We start from the raw sequence: 19,198 nt of genomic DNA on the forward strand, positions 1-19,198 counted from the left end.
TTCCACTATTACCTACTATCTGTGATTTGAAGCTGTGGCCCTGGTTATGCAGCAAGAAATCGTTAAACCTCTGTAAGGAACTGAAATAATTCTGAAGGGTTTCTAGAGTTTTCCACAAATTTCCCGTGTTATTAACTAGAAAATCACAGCTGTGCTCGACTGAGTTGCTAAGAGTAGGAGGAAAAGTCTGTAAATTCTAGGGATTATTTAAGTGAATAAGAGGGCTAATGTTGTTCACCTGCATGAAGAGCCTTACTGGGTCAGACCAATGGCCCATCAAGCCCAGTAGACTAATCTCACAGTGGCCAATCCAGGCTCCGCAGAGGACTCTTTAGCTGGCGGAGCTTGGGGATCCCCACTGGTTATACTAGCAATTTGCACTGCTGCTGGGTGGGCCTGAACTGAAACTGGGCGGGCCCTTGCCCAGCCAGACCCACCTGTGACTACGCAATTAGATTTATCCGATCCTGAAGAACGGAACGATGGCTCTGAACCTACATTCCCTACTAGTTTGGCCTGAATCTTTTATTGCTTTTGTATAGATATTTATGTGGCCCGCTTCATTAAGGTTTCTCTCGTCCTGTATCCACGGGAAGGACTTGGTGTGAACTGATCAGTTTTGCTGATGCTCAGTGCCACGGATGGCATCGGGTGATGCCTGGCAGTATCTTAGCACTGGGCTGGATCCTTGTTCCAGCCTGGCCTTCATAGAGCAGAGCATCTACTGACGTTGTCACCTAAGAGTCACAGGAGCCCTGAAATACTGTCAGTCCTCCTCAGCCTTTGCTGAGAAATCTTGCAAGAGGAAGTGGCTTAAAGTGTTCTAGCTGTGAGCAAGGCAGGAAGGGGGGGTGGGGTGGGGGGGGAGGAGGTGCTCGCTTCTAATGCTGCAGGGAGATTAAACCACAGATGAGAGAGAGAAGTGCCCAGTTCAAGACCTGCTCTGGTTCCACAGCATTTGCAGAGGAGAGGCCCTACAGAGCCATGGAGAGTCCAGTTCTTTCCTAGGGGGGAGGGGGGGGGAAGGGCAGCCTCTTTGGAACCGGAACACATGCACTTGACATCTTGTTGGCAGAGTGTCGAACTGGATCAGGACAGTGTGCTGGTACTGGAACTCGTGGGACTCAGATGACCACTTGCCCTATGGCTTGTTGAAGCCACTGGTTTTGACCTCCCATGACCCTTGGGCTAGCAGCATGAGCAGCGGCTACTGCAGCCTGGATGAAGAGCTGGAGGAATGTTTCTTTACAGCCAAGTCGACCTTCTTCAAGGGGGGCCCTGCGGCAAAGGTAGAAACCCGCTCTTTATCCTAAAACCCCGGAGGGTGGGCAGAGCTGACTTGGGGAGCTCAAAAAGAGCCTGGCACCAGGTGCTGGCAGACACTTACCCAATGGCGCTCTGTGCTGAGAGTTGACATTTCCTGTTTGTGAGAAAGTGTCTTTGATCTTTCAAAATACATGAATGATTTTTCCTATATTTGACAGGTCAGATTTCCCCCAGGATGCGAGTGGAAAAGCTCCTTTATTAAATCGTGTTAGTACTATTCTTAAAGGATACAGCAGTGTTTAAAAAAAAAAAAAATTAAAATCCTACCTTAGTCCCCCTGTCCAGGAGAGCAGACTGGTACATACTGATTTCAAGATAGTTTGAGCATCTCTGTCATGAAACTGTCAGCAAAGTGACTGACTGTTACAAACAAAAAAGAGACGTTTACTAAGTTATGGTTTTAATGAGAAAGACAAAGTGATGTCGGTCTATTTTTTTTTTGTTCTGCATTTTTAACACAGATTCAGAAATCATGTGGTTCCTCCATTATTCTGCTACAGCATCTGTTAGGTGATGACTGACCCACATAAGAACATAAGCAGTGCCTCTGCTGTGTCAGACCAGAGGTCCATTGCGCCCAGCAGTCCGCTCATGCGGTGATCCATCAGGTCCAGGACCTGTATAGTAATCCTCTTTACCCTTCTATCCCCTTTTCCTTCAGGAAATCATCTAATCCTTTCTTGAACCCCCAAAACTCTGTCCTATCACACTCTCTGGAAGCGCATTCCAGGTGTCCACCACCCGTTGGGTGAAGAACTTCCTAGCATTGGTTCTGAATCTGTCCCCTCTTAATTTTTCCGAATGCCCTCTCGTTCTTGTAGTATTTGAAAGTTTGAAGAATCTGTCCCTCTCCACTTTCTCTATGCCCTTCATGATCTTGTAAGTCTCTATCATATCCCCTCTAAGTCTCCGCTTCTCCAGGGAAAAGAGCTCCAGTTTCTCCAACCTTTTATCAAACGTGTCGCTCTCTTCTGAACCCTCTTGAGTATCGCCATATCCTTCTTTAGGTACGGCAACCAATATTGGACGCAGTACTCCAGATGCGGCCGCACCATCGCCCAATACAACGGCAGGATAACTTCTTTCGTTCTGGTTGAAATACCTTTCTTGATTATTCCTAGCATTCTATTCGCCTTCTTAGCGGCCGCTGCGCACTGTGCTGACGGCTTCATTGTCTTGTCCACTATTACCCCCAAGTCCCTTTCTTGGGTGCTCTCACTCAATGACAGCCCTCCCATTGTGTAGCTGTACCTCAGGTTTCTGTTTCCTATGTGCAAGACTTTACATTTCTCTACATTGAACTTCATCTGCCATCTCGTCGCCCACTCCCCTAGTTTGTTCAGGTCCCTTTGTAAATCTTCGCAGTCCTCTTTAGACCTAGCCCCATTAAATAGCTTGGTGTCGTCTGTGAATTTTATTACTTCGCTCTTCGTCCCCGTTTCTAGATCATTTATAAATACATTGAATAGCAGCGGTCCAAGCACCGACCCCTGCGAAACAGGGATAAGAATTGTTTTTGGGTCACTTCTTAGTAACCCCAAATCTTTGCATCTTGTGGGAGTCCTAGGAGTTAGTCCGGCCACCTGTAACCCTTTGGCTGATGTCAGGTGATGTCCTGGAGTTGAGAATCTACAAGCCAGAAAGGGTTAAATCATAATTTTGCAATTACGATTGTTCTAGTGAGCCTGGGAAGAATGATTTAGAAAATGCTCCGTGAGCCTGAATATAACTCCAAAATGTCTCTCCCCCTCGCCCCTGGTGCCCTGGGATATTGTGAGGTAAACTCGAGTCCCAGATGGAAGAAACTGTCGCTGCCCGAGGAGATGGCAGTGTATAATCTCTCAAACTGTACATTCTTGTTGGTATAGGCATCAGCAGTTCAAAATAACTGTGGAGGGGGCAAATCCACTGCAAATTACCCCTGAGGCACAGTGAAGGAGCTTGCTCCATATTGAGGGTCTTAGCACCCACTGAGCTGGCCCCTCTGCCTGTTGCCCTGTGGTACAAGCCGCTCCAGGTTTTGTCCTTAGTCTGTACGGTTGAAGCTGGTCTAGGGGAGGGAGCCTGTGACAGTCCCCTGGCATCAGGTCACCGAAGATGCCGGTGCTTTTGTTCAGACCAGTAACAGGAGAAGTTTCCAGCAGCGATGCTGACGCATGACTTTCCGGAGCACTGGCTCGGACATGCTGCCTGTTGTGGCACAGTTGGTTTCAGCGGTCTGACACACAGCTCTGAACCTGTAAACAGCAGGAATCTGAGAGCAGAGGATTATCTCTAGCACACCCTGGCACAGGAGTAAGCTTCATTACTGTCATGGTATGCACAAAATTAACCCTTTTGGAGACGCAATACTGCTACTTATCACTTATATGGCGCTGAAAGGAGTATGCAGCGCTGTACATTTTGACATTTATAGACGGTCCCTGCTCGGAAGAGCTTACAATCTATCTTGGACAGACAACATGACATATAGGGTTGGTGATGTAGAGTGGGAGGAGTTAGGAGTCGAAAGCACTCTCAAAGAGGTGGGCTTTTAACTGGGCCTTAAACACTGACTAAGAATGCAATAATGCCTCACTATTGCTCTATGGTGTGACCTCATCTGGAGTATTGCGTTCAATTCTGGTCTCCTTATCTCAAGAAAGATATAGTGGCGCTTGAAAAGGTATAAAGGAGAGCGACCAAGATGGTAAAGGGGATGGAACTCCTCTCGTATGAGGAAAGACTAAAAAGGTTAGGGCTCTTCAACTTGGAAAAGAGACGGCTGAGAGGAGATACGATCGAAGTCTACAAAATCCAGAGTGGAGTAGAACGGATACAAGTGGATCGATTTGTCACTCCGTGAAAAATTAGAAAGACTAGGAGACACTCCATGAAGTTACAGGGAAATACTTTTAAAACCAATTGGAGGAATTTTTTTCTCACTCGGAGAATAGTTAAGCTTTGGAACGTGTTGTCAGAGGATTTGGTAAGAGCGGTTAACGTAGCTGGTTTTAAGAAAGATTTGGACATTTTCCTGGAGGAAAAGTCCATAGTCTGTTATTGAGAGAGACATGGGGGGGGGGGGACGCCCTGGATCGGTAGCATGGAATGATGCTTCTCCTTGGGTTTGGGCCAGGTACTAGTGACTTGGATTGACCACTGTGAAAACAGGCTACTAGGCTACATGGACCATTGGTCTGACCCAGTAAGGCTGTTCTTATGAACACTGCCAGAGACGGAGCCCATCGTAGGGATTTGGGCAGCTTGTTTCGCTGGAGACTTCATGGCCATATAGTAATGACCCCAATGAGAGTTGGTGCTGTTGATGAAAACCAAGGCTTTTGTTTAACTTTTCCAAGACAAAGTTGGTCTCCGACTGCTTTCTCCGAGGTGCCCTTTCGTGCCATTTTACAGGTGAGAGCAATCAAAGACTCGGGCGGTGGATTGCTCTGCAGTGTGCGTTTCACATCTGGGTAAGGTGTCTGCATGGGTCGTACTATAACAGGAATGAAGCTCGCCCCTCTGCCAGGGTGCATGGGGCATGATTTCAGGCCCTGATATGAACTGAGCGCTCTGTCAGCGCTTGCACTGTGCCGTAGAAAGGTTCGTCAGTGGCCTGTACAGGTCCCAGCTTAACAAGACGCACTTGGACATTCTTTGCTCCGTAGTTGGAATATTTATTATTTGGTATTTGAGAATCTTTTCTTCACACATAGAAGAGAAAGTAAAAATACTTACCTATAGTAGGTGTTCTCCGAGGACCCCTAAAGATGTCTATTATTTTAAATTTGTATTATAGTCAGTCAATATCTGTTTTTACTATAATTGTACACTACCTAGAAGTCTGATTAGGCGGTATAAGAAACCTGGTATGGACACAGCCAGTTGCACTGTCTCGTTAAATCTTTAAGCAGTGCCCTTACCGTTTGCGTGCGTGCATGCCTTCCTGCCCAATGCTGGCTCGCAGGATCATCAAATCAATAATAAAGCTAAGAAGCTAACTAGGGGAGGTGGGTGAGTTTTGAGAATATATGTCCTTGGAGAACACCTGCTAAAGGTAAGTATCTTTGCTTTCTCTGAGGACACGGAGGCATAATATTCTCACATGTGGGACTCCATTCTACCAGAATCATGTCTCTGGAAGAGCTGGCAAAACTCTACAGAGCTGGAAGGAAAGTTGGCTTTAAGTAGAGAATAAATTCTGCAGAACTGCTCGCCCAAACGGACTCTCTTCTGGAGTAGTGTTCTAAACATAAGGATTGAGGCCCAAGTGGTTGCTTTGCAGATTGAAAATGAGCTCCGGAGGCAGCCTTAGACCAGACCTTGTGGGCTGTTACATGGTCTTGTAACGTCAACCCATCCCGAGTATACACAAAGTAGATACAGTCCACTAGCCAAGTGTAGATTCTTCTTTTGGATTAAAGGGAACAGAGAACTGTCCAGGTAATGTACCAGAGCACGCCTGCAGTCCAAGATGGGAATTTGGCTTTGGAAAGAAAACAGGTAAAATGATGACTTCGTTGAGGTGGAATTCTGAGACTACCCTAGGGAGGAATTTTGAATGTGTTAATGATAGAATCTTGTACAGGGCAAATCTGATCCAAGGGCTTTGGATTTGGGCCTGACAATGAAGACCACTGAATCACATGTGCTCCCTATATCTTACTCCCTCCCCTCCCAACACAATGGGGCCTTTGGTTGATGTTTTAATGATTGAGCTGAAGCACTTCCTGTACTCTCTGGCCGCCTCCTCAAACAGAAGGTGCCGAGACCCACTACATCATAGAAATCATAACACAACACATAAAACTCATAACATAACACAAACGGGTGTATCACAATACCTTGCAGATCTATGCAGTTAACAAATTAAGAAGGTCTACAGGTTAATCTTCAGAAAACTTCACATATAGATAATTTTACAAACATTTCCTACAATTCATGTAGGATGTGGAAATGGAAGATCAACGTCCCAGATGGCTGCTTGATATGCTCGCAATCTATTGTGATATCTTTTTATATCGAGAGCCCCTGATCAAAATACATAAGGAATGTCTAGAATTTGGAAATATAAAGTGTTCTATCAAATAACCAGCAATCAAACCATCAACAAGTTGTGATTTGTTTGGTGGAGGGGAGTTTGAATCTTACTTTCCCAACATTTTCTGGGGCGTGTAGGCAGCAAAGAGGTATTGGGTGGGGGGGGGGGGGGGGTGTCCCTTGAATCCTCCCAATACTGTATTTTTAAAATTTACTTATTGTTGAGATTTCGGAGTGTGATTGCCCCCCCCCTTTTTTTTTTTTTTTTTTTGCTTGTTGGAATGCTTGGGGGAGGAGGGGGAGCTCAGTTCCAATTGGTGGTGTTTGTTCTATATAATGGTCCTACACCAGGTCTTCCTTTCTCAAAGCCAGACCTTCATAGCCGGTTGCTTTGACTAACTGGTTCACTTGCTCTGGAAGGAGGATCTGGTTGGGGGAGGGAGGATTAGGGTTCTAAATGGAGTGAAGACAATAAGGTTTTGCTCAAAAATGTCTTTATTGATTGACTTATTGTACGTTCTTATTTGTTATATGGACTTGACTTTCCAATATATATAAAAAAGATTTGGCATAAATTTACCTATTGCTGTCCAGTTGCGTCCCAAATGTCTTGAATTTTGAGGTACAAACGATGGGTTTTCATTTTGAGAATGCATCTTACATGGCTGTCCTGTAACCTGAACTCCGGAAGTGTGTAGTTCTCTCATTCTTTACAGGATGTTTTAAACTTGCATTTCTTGACAGCTGTTGGGCTCGGTGCCTCTGTATCAAGAGGAAATGTAGCAATGGTTGGGGGAGGGGAGGGTTTATGGTTATAGACTTCCACTTTACAAATGAAATTTGGCACATACTAGTGTTTCTAAACCCTCTCCAGGAGGCACCCTTTTGCCAGATGGCATTTCAGGATTACCACATATATTTGCACTCTCACACCAACCTCTCTTCTCTCATACTTATATAATTCCACTGGAGTTCCGTTCCTTCCCTAACCATGTAAACCGTGTCGAGCTCCATCTGCGGAGATGATGCGGTATATAAACCCAAGATTTAGATTAGATTAGATTAGATTTGCATATGCTGGAGACCCATTGTATGCCAATATCTCATGCATATTCATCTCATCCATATTCATTGGCGTGGAAAGAGTAGATGTTAATCACTTGTTCACTCTTTCCAAAAATACTAGGACTAGGGGACATGCGATGAAGCTACAAAGTAGTAGATTTAAAACAAACTGGAGAAAATATTTCTTCACATAACATGTAATTAAACTTTAATTTGTTGCTGGAGAATGTGGTGAAATCAGTTAGCTTAGCGGGGTTTAAAAAAAGGTTCGGCTAATTTCCTAAAAGAGAACTCCGTAGGCCATTATTGAGATGGGTTGGGGAAATCCACTGAGCATTCCTAGGATAAGCAGCATAAAATCTTTTACTACTTGTGATCTAGCTAAGTGCTTGGGACCTGGGTTAGCCACTGTTGGAAATAGGATCCTCGGTCTGACCCAGTATGACAATTCTTATGTTCTTATTCCTGACAATCTGACGCGCCTTTGGATGAGGATTGAGGCCAGTGATACTGACCACAGATTCCAGGAGAGAGCTTGGGGAGGTGTACTCGGTGCCAACTCAAAACCTGAGCTCTGAGTGGCTGAGTCTGCGCTGGGATGAAGGCGGTGCGAACTCCCAACACTTCAGGATTAACTGCAAAAAACTGTACTAAATTCTTTTGCATGAGAGGTAGCGCCTGATGCAATTCTAAACTCAAGGTATTACCTAATGCCAAGTATGAAATAAGTTTGTGTCCCTTTAAAGGCATGCTGTCTTCACCCTGGCTACTTGAGACATCACTTCCTGAACGAAAATGAAGTTACAAAATAGATTGATTAGCTGACAAATGAACTTCTCTTTTCCTTGGTGTGTGGTCCTGTTCTAGAGTCCATCACCCACCCACCCGCCCCCAACCTCCTTATGCGTCAAATGGACTGAAGCGGTCAGTCTCGAAGGGTAGGACAGACCCAGCAGGAATACCGTTTCTGTTTTGCTGCATTCCCACAGTTATGGAAGAAGTTCTACAGAATTCCTGTGGGAATGGAAGAAGTTGCCGTGGGAATCCTGAGGGAGCATAGAGTCAAAATCTGAGACCAGAAAGAGGCTTGGAATGCATTGAGAGAGGCAATTAAAGTGCCAGATCGAGACTTGGAACAGATCGAGAGAAGCAGTTGGAGCACTAGAAAGGAGACTTGGAATACCTAGAGAGGCAGCTACCATCCAAAACCCCCCCTAGGAGGCTGTTAAATTTGGGAGAAATAGGACTGTGAGCATTGACTCCTGTGGGTACGGGTAGGGATAGGATCTATCTTGGCAGGTATGGGTTAGACGTTGGAGATGGGTGAAATGTCTGTTCCCATGCAACTTTTCTAGTCAAAAGCCACAATGCATGGTAGTGCCTTCTAATGGTCACTTTTGAATCTTATCCAGAGTAAACAATTTCCCATATGGAACCAAACCATTTACCTGTGGGGAATCTGGGGTTCCCCCTTAAGTGGCCTTTTTTTTTTTTTTTTTTTTCAAATTCTGCAGATCTACCGCTGTCCTGGAGGAGAAAACTGATTTTTAAATCTCCGCATAAGCCTCCCTCAACCATGGCTCAAATGAAGTCCCCTCCCGCTGCTGCTACCAAAAAAAAAAAATAAATTGTACCTTGTATTTTCTGACTGTGCATTAATCTAGTTGAAAGTTTTAACTCTTTCGTCCCACAGAGCTGCTCGTAGGTCATCTTTGCTGCTGCAATGACTAACTGAAATTCACCAGAACCTGATCGGGCGTATCCGTCTCGGTTTTGTTTTAGAGACAAAAGTAAAAAGTTGGAAAGTTCTAGGACATTTCAAACAGATTTTCACAGTCCTTGGTATAGAACAGACTGATAGCAAAAAAGCCTCTTTCTCTGTTTAAACTCCTAGAGGGGCATAATAAAATAAAACAGCAAAAGTATAAATCCGTTTTGGGCCTAAGGCGCTAGTTGTCCAAATTTGGTTGCATTTGCTTGAAAGTCAAGTTTCAAGTTCAAGTTTCAAGTTTATTCAGTTTTTGATGAATCGCCTATTACAGATTCTAGGCGATGTACATATTACAATTTAAATAGAAGAAACTTACAAAATAATTCAAATTTCAAAATTAAAACAATACATACATGAGTTTGAGGAATGGGGATAAAAGTTACAATATTTGGGTAAAGTTAAAAATAAGGAAAAAACAATGGGAAGGGTGTTATAAAACCAGAGCACCATGTAAAAAATAAGAGAAGAAAAAAGAAAAACTAAATTTTTAAAAATCGTAGGCATCTTTAAATAAATAAGTCTTTAAGAGTGTTTTAAATTTAAGAATATCTAGTTCAGATCGAATATACTGTGGTAAAGCATTCCACCATTGTGGGCCCATAACTGTAAAAATATCTAGTCTTCTAGTCCCAATAATCTTTAATGAGGGTACCGAAAGGAGATTTTGTTCCGATGATCGTAGTGAGCGTTTTGGCTTATAAGGGATTAATAATTTGGAAATGAATTGTGGTTCATTAGATGCTAATGTCTTAAAAATAAGAAACATTATTTTAAACATAATCCTATGACCAATAGGTAACCAGTGTGCATCTTTCAAGAGAGGGGAAACATGGTCAAACTTTTTTGCATTGTAAATTAGTTTTACGGCTGTATTCTGGATGATTTGTAGTCTCCTTTTTTCCTTATTGGTAATATTTAGAAATAAAGCGTTACAATAGTCGATTTTTGATATTATAAAAGAATGGATTAATATTTTCAAAGATGATGTGGTAAGAAATTTAGAGATTGACCTAATTTGACGAAGTTTATAGAAACAGTTTTTAACTATGAGGGAAATATGGTCGTGGTATGAAAGATTCGCGTCAATCAATATACCAAGGATTTTAACCGAGGGAACCAAATCAATTTGAATGTTATTAAGATGAAAAGGTTTAATAAGTGTTATTTCTTTCTTCCAGGTAAACAGAATGGATTTTGTTTTGTTAATATTTAATGCAAGTTTATTTGTATCCAACCTATTTGGTTTAGCCCCAGCTTATCTTGTTTCATAGCATCTTACGGGTTTGCATTTCCATCACCTAAAGCTTGTCATTACACAAGATTTTTTGACCAAACTTTAGCATTTCAGGCCAGTAAAATGAATACCTGGTGGAGGACTCTGATTCCTCAAGATCAATCTTATCTTGCTTTTAGAAAAGCATTAAAACCTACCTGTTTGATAAATGTATATCTTAATGGTTTTTATTATTGTATTTATTATATGTCTATGTGATGTATTTATATGATTTGCTGATTGCCCGGCTTTTCTTGATGGTATGGCGGTATACAAAAATAAAGTTAACGTCCATTCTCGAAAAATACATCCAAAATTTTTTTGCAAGAATCGTCTACTTCTACATCCAGCCATTTCATCGTCCAGACCGCCAAGTAGTCTATCTTTATATTGCATTCTTGTTCAAAAAATTGTCCCAAGTCCAAAACGCCTAGAACAGGGGTGTCCAATGTCGGTCCTCGAGGGCCGCAGTCCAGTCGGGTTTTCAGGATTTCCCCAATGAATATGCATGAGATCTATTAGCATACAATGAAAGCAGTGCATGCAAATAGATCTCATGCATATTCATTGGGGAAATCCTGAAAACCTGACTGGATTGCGGCCCTCGAGGACCGACATTGGACACCCCTGGCCTAGAACAAGACCTTTTGGACGTGGGAGGGGTCAGCAAAGTGATGGACTGGAGACCCAGACGTGGCAACAGAATAGTGGGGCACCTTAAAGGGCACTGCTGTGAACTTCACAAAAAGGTGCCACAAAAGCATCTCATCACAACTCTCTTATAGGTTATGGTGAGCCCCCCCAAAAAAAAAACAACCAAAACCTATTATACCCACCTGTCTATCACCCCCAATAGCCCTTATGGCTGTAGGTGCCACACATATGGCAGTACAGTAGGGTTTGGGGTTTTTTCATGGGCTCGCATTTTTCACCAAGAATGCAGTGGTTAGAGTGGCTTATGGGCCTGGGTCCTCCTCTCTGTGGTTCACTAGCCCCCCCCCCCACCCCCGACTACTTAAGCCACCTCTGTGCAGTTCTACTAGGCTTTCCTATGCAAGGTGCTGATGTTCTGGAGGCAGGTATGTATGTTTGTATTCCAATTTTTATGACGGTGGTGTGTTTTGGGGGAGTGTCTGTGAGCACTGGGGAGTGTGTGTGGGGTCTGTACTTTGTCCATGCAGTGGTTTATCTGGTCACTTTGGATGCCTTCTGGGCACTTATACCTGCTTTTAGATCACCTAAGTCGCAACATATACGTTCCGTCTAGGAAGTCTCGTTAAACTTTTGATTATCACTGCAGGTTGGCCCTAACCACTCCTCGAAAAACACCCCTTTTCACTTTGGGCGCACAGCAGCAGTGAAAAGGCCTAAACTGCTTTCAGATACGTCTAAAACCCGTTTCAATGATCGGCCCTTGGACAACCTGTCTTTTGGATCGTCCAAGTGCCGATTTAGGCGGGTTTTTAGACGTATTTTCGTTTCGATTATGAGCCCTCTAATGTCCATGATCCTATCAGAAGTCCCTAGTCACCCATACAATAGAATTTTTAAAAGCAAATTCAACACGGGTTCCTTTTGGCCATTAGTCAGTTAATATTGTCCTAGGATCTTAATCCCATTTTAATAAGTGTAAGCACTTTGTCTCCCCCCTTTCCCTGGGCTTCAGATGTAATTTCTTGTCCAGAGCAGATGCCTTATTCTATAATGTGCCAAGTCTTTGCTGTTGACCTTGCGTTGTACCAGAAATCTGTTCCTAGACAACTCTGGAAATTTATGCATTAAAAGCTTAAGCGGTATTAACCGTGGTTTAACTGTAAATCATTACATAGATGACCTTAATCAGAGCAAATTAATTTTATACTTTGGCCACACATAAAAATCCTCAAGAGAACATGTCACTTCTGTATCTGGCACGCTGGGTGCCTCTTTCCATTAAGTGCAAGGGTGTCGTGATGCGTTTGGCCACAAATGATGAGGCTAGAGAGGTTTGCTGTATCTCGCTCGTCACTCTTGAAGAATCTTCACAGGATTATGATTCTGTAAAAAACTTGAGACCACTTGGGTCTGGTTCTTTCCTTCTGTTCCAACGCTGAGGCTTAAGGGAAAAGCTCTTGAGCACACAGGAGTCTCCTCAGATCCAAAGGAATGTTAAGAGGAAGACCGGAAGCTAAAGTTAGACCCATTTTATCTCAGTTTTTCCCTTTCACTATCATTACTCATTCCGTATAGTACTTCACGCTCATTAAGATCCACTGATCAAAAACTTCTAATGGTTCCATCATTAAAAGTTATTGGAACTCGTCGCACTGACATCTTCTCCGTTATAGCCAAACAATTATGGAACAGGTTACCCCAGTATCTTAGAATAGAAAGCGATTTGAAACAGTTTAAAAGCAGCTTAAAAAGTTTCCTTTTTAAAGATGTGTTTGTGTGAATTTTAGTAAGAATTTTTATAAAAATTTTTACTTTCTTTATCTTTTTATTCCCCTGTGATTTCCCCTACCTGGTGTATTTTCCATTTATGTTCTCTTTAATATATACGATTGTAGTTCTACCCTTTCTTTCCTCATGTGTCTGTTAGTTTGTTTGATTTTAAGATAATGTATTAAATTTATGTATACGTTTATAATTACTCTGTTGTACCTATTTTTTATCTGTAAATCGCTTAGCAATTTAAATTAAGCGATTCAACAAGCTAAAAATAAACTTGAAACTTGAAACATTACGAAGCTACCTTGAGTCTGAGAAATGGAGTGAGTTCTGGAGTGTGGGAGACTGTTGGGAAGTAGTAATTCCACTGAATTGTTTTCTCTCAAGGATTCAGGAGCTCATCTGTGCAGGTACCTATAAGGGAGGGGGAACTTTAGGTGGATTATTATGCCAAGGTGCCTTTTCTAGGGGTTTGTTTGTGATGAAATCCCCTAGTGGGTGCAGACTTTTCTCTTTGAAATGTTTTGATTTCCAGGCAATTCATCTGCATCATGCACTTCCACAAACTCTTTTCTTTTGGAACACCATCTGGAATACATTTTTATTGTTCTGTTGGGACTTGTCAAGAGAATTTTCCACAAGTCCTTGAATAACATTTCCAAGAGCCTCAAGACTAACTTTACTCCTTGTCCCAGGAGCACTGATTTTTCTGGAGGCCCCTGTTTCTTAGCTAGAGTGAAGCTGCTACAACATTCCCTAACCCACATTCATAAACTCATGCTCTAATCGCCTAGTCTCATAATTGAGGATATCTTCAGAGAGCAGGGTTCTTGGGCCTGTTCTTTTTAACATTCTTATAAGCGATATTGCTGAAAGGCTGTTGGGTAAGATTTGCCTCTTTGCGGATAATACCAAAATTTGCACTAGAATAGACGCCCTGGATGGTGTGAATAACATGAAGAAAGATCTGGGGAAGCTTGAAGAATGGTCTGAAAATTGGCAGCTGAAATGTAATGCTAAGAAATGCAAGCTCATGCATTTGAGCTGCAAAAACCCGAGGGAACAGTACAGTTTAGGGGGTGAAGAACTTATGTGCACAACGGAAGAGCGGGACTTGGGTGTGATTGTATGTGATGATCTTATGGTGGCCAGGAGGACTGTGTGGCGAGAGTGGTTGGAGCTCCAGCCTCAGCACCCAGGGGTTGTGGGTTCAAACCCCACGCTGCTCCTTGTGACCCTGGGCAAGTCACTCTAGAGCTCCGATTGTGATGTCATAATGCCTCATTCCACCAATGTCTAAGCTCTGCCCTCATCTGCACAAGCCTCAAACGCTTTCAAATCATAAATGTTCGAGGCTTGTGCGGTTAAGGCAGAGCTTACAGAAATGGGACAGGGACAAATTTGTCCCTGTGTCATTCTCTAGTACTAGTGTCAGAAAGTTTGATCAGGGAACCCCCAAACCCAACTGTAAGTCAGCTGGCAGGAGGGTGTCCACTACCCCTGACCCCCCCCCCCACACACACACATACTCTCCACGGCAGGAGGGATGCCCAATACCTCCTGCTGCAAACTCCTAAACAATCCCTGGCAGGAAGGATGCCCACTTCCTCCTGTCTGCATCCCCCCAACATACCCAGCAGGAGGGATGCCCATTCCCTCCTGCCAGAAGCCCACCCAGACACCCCCTCCCCATACCTTTAACAGGAAGGCCAGCTGGATGCCTACTCCCTCCGACTGGCAGGCCCACCTTTTTAGAATGGCAGGCCTTCCTCTTCCCAGTGTATCCTGGCGAGCACCAGGGAGGGGCCTAAGGCCATGATTAGCCCAGGCTCCTGAGGCCTCCCATAGGAGAGGCTTTAGGCACCTGGGTCAACTGGAGTCTTAGACCTCCTTCCCAGTGCATTCTGGGATGCACTGGGAGTAGCCTAAGACTCCGATTGGCCAGATCCCTAAGGCCGCTCCCATGGGACATCCCTCCTGCCGGAGATTGTTTAGGGATTTGCGGCAGGAGTGATTGGGCATCCCTCCTGCTGTGGACAGTGTGTGTGGGGGTGAGGGGGGGTTCAGGTGTGGTGGCAGGAGGGAGTGAGCATGGTTCGGGGTTCCCTGCCACTGCTGCTCAGCTGATCGCAGCAGGGAGATTCTCTTGCCACGATCAGCTCAACGGCAACACAATTCTCTAAACGGCATCTGTGACATCGAGGTGGTTAGGCGGGTTTAGATGTCTGTCCATTAGGAAAGATGCAATTCTATATATAGGACACCTGTGTGCGATTCTCAAAAGCCGCTTAGGTGGCTGTTGAAACCGGGCGTCCTATGCAGAATCAGGCCCTTAGTGCCTGTTGTAAAGGGGCCAGGATTGACTACTTTTCTGTTCTGAATTGTCTTTTTCTTCTTTACAGAATGTGAAGAGAAATGTGACGGTGGAGGAAATCCCCAAAGACTTTACGCCAAGGGAGATTCAACAGAAAATCGAACGATATAACTCCAAGGTCAAAAACTGTTTGTTGATGAAACAGGTGGGTGTAGGCTGCCTCTTCCTAGCCAGCAAGTTTCCCTCAATCAGAAGTGGCCTCTTTTGGGCTGGTGTGTCGCATGTCTTCACCGTAGCAAGAGTTCTTAGCCAGAGGCCACAGGCTTTGGCAACATTGATTCTGAGTCTAGGTGGCATTGTTCATTACTGGCTACGATTCCCTCCGCTGCGAACACTGTAGCATCTACAGCTCTGGCAAGCTCGAAGAGTAGAAGGGTATCGAACACAGGCCCCCTTTCTTCCTAAGGTAGCATGGAGCACCACTGCCATGGAGCCATGATATGCTCAGAGGTGTCTGGTGGCAAAACAAGGATTAGGCAAATAGCATTCCCTTCGGACCAGCCTACAAAACAAAAAAATATTTTTAAAAAAATGCCCTCCCGACCTTGGGAACCCAGAAATGCCGGGGCCTCGTGCTGCTAACAGACTTTTTTGTGTACTAATTTCAACTGAAAATACAAAATTTTACTAATTTTGCTATCAATCTGGGGTTTCAGTTAAATTTAAGATTTGTAGCCCTCACATGTACTCATTGGGACAGAGGGGACAACTTACATTAGCATAATAAATACAGCTAAAATGACAATACTGAAATAACATCCATCCCATTCACTGATCTATTTTGGTTTCAATCTATCTACAATCATCCCCCTGAGGATTACACTGAAAGATCGTACTCTCCCAGCTGGTGCCTGTCTGTTCTTAGGGCAGGCCAAATGTCCGGGCTTTTACACTGAGAAAGGGAGTCTAAATAAACAGCAGAAAACACCACCAACCAAAAAGATTGAAACCGCCTTTAGAACTGGGACGAAACATGCTTTAGTTCAAAATATAAGACCCGACACAGAAGTGATTTCCGAGGGCAGCCAGACTGGCGCAAGCAGCAGACCAGAGAAGATATATAGAGGTACTGAGGGGAGGGGAAAGGAGGGGGCAGACATGGCAGGGCAGAGAGGTGCCAGCAGAGGCATGGCAGGGCAGAGAGGTGCTTCCACAAGATGGCGGCTGGGGTGGTCTGCCCCTCCCCCCCTTAGAATGCCACTGGGAATATAGCACACTAGCTGATCACCCGGCGTTGCCCGGATATAAATTCCCTTCAGGAACATTCACTTGAGGAATAACATCACACAAATTTTCAGTTTCGGCTTCACCACACCACACCACTTCCTTATATACTGTTGACTGTGACATCATTCTGACTGTGTGACATCATTCCCCAAGCTTCACACCATTGGTCAAAGCAATATCTGTCTTTTTCGATGAGTCTTTACATGTCATCCCCTTCCCACCCCCACAGTATTTTTTTCCCAGATAGCAATTGATATGTATACCAAGTTTGGTTGAAATCTGTCCATGCGTTTCGGAGTTATGCTGGAACATACATACATACATCCGATTTTATATATATATATAGCTGATGCCCCGGCGTTGCACGGGTATTTAATTATAGCAATAACACTGTAAATGGATTCAAATAAAGATACTTTATAGTGGTGAATGAAATTAATTTTTTACATACCTGCCGTGAGACCCCCAGAACATATCACCCCAGGTAGTGAGGGATCTGCATACCAAGTTTCGTTCAAATCGGTCAAGCCGTTTTTGAATTACTGTGAGAATGGCAGCTTATTACACTTTTTTCCATTGACATGAATGGGAGAAATCTGATTTTCTGTTTGTAGCTCCGCCCACGTGTGCAGGTGGGCCGCGAGACCCCCAGAACATATCACCCCAGGTAGTGTGGGATCTGCATACCAAGTTTCGTTCAAATCGGTCAAGCCGTTTTTGCGTGATCGCGGCACATACACACATACATACACACATACATACCTCCGATTTTATATATATATATATATATATATATAGATAAGACTTACTTTTCTTTGGTAGGTGTTACCTATTTTTCCCTCTCTTTGCTTTCTACTTTTATTTATGCCTTGATACTGTAGGTTGTTTTGTTTTGGGTTTTTTTAATTGAAATTTTACAAATACAAAAGTATAAGAATAAAACACAACAATGAGCTCCAGATACCAAAATATACATAATAATATGCAAAATACAGTATAGTTAATATACAAAGTAAGGTTAGTTAGGATTTACCTGAGTCTTTACACATTCATCAAGAGGGGTCCAAATTTTTGTGAATCTGGCTGTTATTTTGTTTGAATGTTATTTCCTCGTTCTTTCTGATGACACAAAGGTGATTCCACCATTCGTAAAAATTAAGCCTAGAATTGTCTTTCCAATTGGAAACAATATGGTGGATAGCTAAGGCAATCAGGAAATCCATTTTTTTTATACAACAGTGGTATTGATATATCTGGATTAGAGGAACGCAATATGATTGATTTATATGACATGGTTGTTTCTTTGCTTTGCCTTTTTGTAGCTAAAGCACATTTCTTTTCTTCCTGTTTCTTTAGTAATTAGTTTCATCTTCTATCTTTAATATAACTTAGGTTTTTTTCTGGCAAGTCCCAATGACACAGTTAGGGACACATCGATATTTTTGAATGGTCAGGATTTTCCTGTACTCGATTCCATAAAAATTTTGGGTGTGACGCTGGACTGACATCTTACTTTAGAGAAACACATGGACCAACTGTTTAGAAAATGTTTCTCAGCTTTATGGAAACTCCGAACCATTAAATATTTCGAAGCTTTCTCATTTTGTTTGCTAGTCCAGTCTTCCATATTAAGTATGATTGACTATTGTAATATTATTTATTTGGGAACTTGAAAGGAAACCCTTAGACTTTGAGTTATTCAAAATTCAGCGGTTCGATTGATTTTTGGTTTGAAAAAATGGGAGCCTATTAGTCCTTATTTAAAAAAATCGCATTGGTTGCCAATAGAGGCAAGAATTCTATTCAAATTTTACTTGCATCTGTTTCAAGTCAATATTTGGTATGGCTCCTGCTTATTTGGTTTCAGTTTTCTTTAGACTGTTCTAATATCTGCACATCAAATTCACTTGTTTACCTATCCAACATTAAAAGCTTGTAGGTCCAAGAGATATCTGGCTAGAACTCTCGCTTTTCAAGCTGGCAGAATGAACGATTTGATTTGGGAAAATTTTTATGCATGCTTCCTCTTACCTTACTTTTAGAAAACTAGTAAAAACTCAGCTGTTCGATCGTTTGCTTTTATTTTAATTTTAATTCTATTTCTGATGATTTGTAGTTTTCTACCGACTGTTCAGTATTTCTTACTGTAAACCGCCTCAAACTTTTTTACGGCCAGGTGGTATATAAGAATAAATTATTATTGTGAGCCCACTGGGACAGTCTGTAATGTAAACCGCTTAATACGTATGGGCTAGCAGCATATCAAATCAAAATATGCAAGTGGTGTAAAGGATAGCTGACCTTGTCCCCTTTTCTGGTAGAGTGAAGATGGGACGTACACAGGCTTCATTAAAGTGCATTTAAAGCTGCGCCGGCCAGTAACTGTGCCCGCAGGCATCCCACCCCAGTCCATCTACGACGCCCTGAAAGAGGTGAACCCAGCAGCCAAGACCGAGAGGAGGACGTCCTTCTATCTTCCCCTTGACGCTGTGAAACAGCTGCACATCAGCAGCACCACGACTGCCGCGGAGGTGATTCAGGGGCTTCTCAAGAAGTTCATGGTGCTGGACAACCCTCAAAAGTTTGCACTCTTCAAGCAACTGAAGAAAGAGGGACAAGGTAGAGTGCTGCCCATCTCAAGAGTGCTGTAATTCTCACTCCAGGGCTGAGTATTTCTTTGATTTTAATTAATTGCCTATATATGACCTTT

General features: G+C 43.2%; 1 protein-coding gene across 1 annotated transcript in view; it reads left to right on the forward strand.

Moving 5' to 3' along the window:
• The window catches only part of RASSF5 (Ras association domain family member 5), a 53,710-nt gene that overhangs the window by 30,173 nt on the left and 4,339 nt on the right, over positions 1-19,198 (forward strand). Inside the window, exons 3-4 of the mRNA XM_033917921.1 lie at positions 15,290-15,406; positions 18,810-19,107. Of these exons, the coding sequence (XP_033773812.1) occupies positions 15,290-15,406; positions 18,810-19,107 (415 nt within the window). The remainder of the gene's footprint in view (positions 1-15,289; positions 15,407-18,809; positions 19,108-19,198) is intronic.

Source organism: Geotrypetes seraphini, chromosome 13, assembly GCF_902459505.1.
Source record: "Geotrypetes seraphini chromosome 13, aGeoSer1.1, whole genome shotgun sequence".
NCBI classification, from domain to species: domain Eukaryota; kingdom Metazoa; phylum Chordata; class Amphibia; order Gymnophiona; family Dermophiidae; genus Geotrypetes; species Geotrypetes seraphini.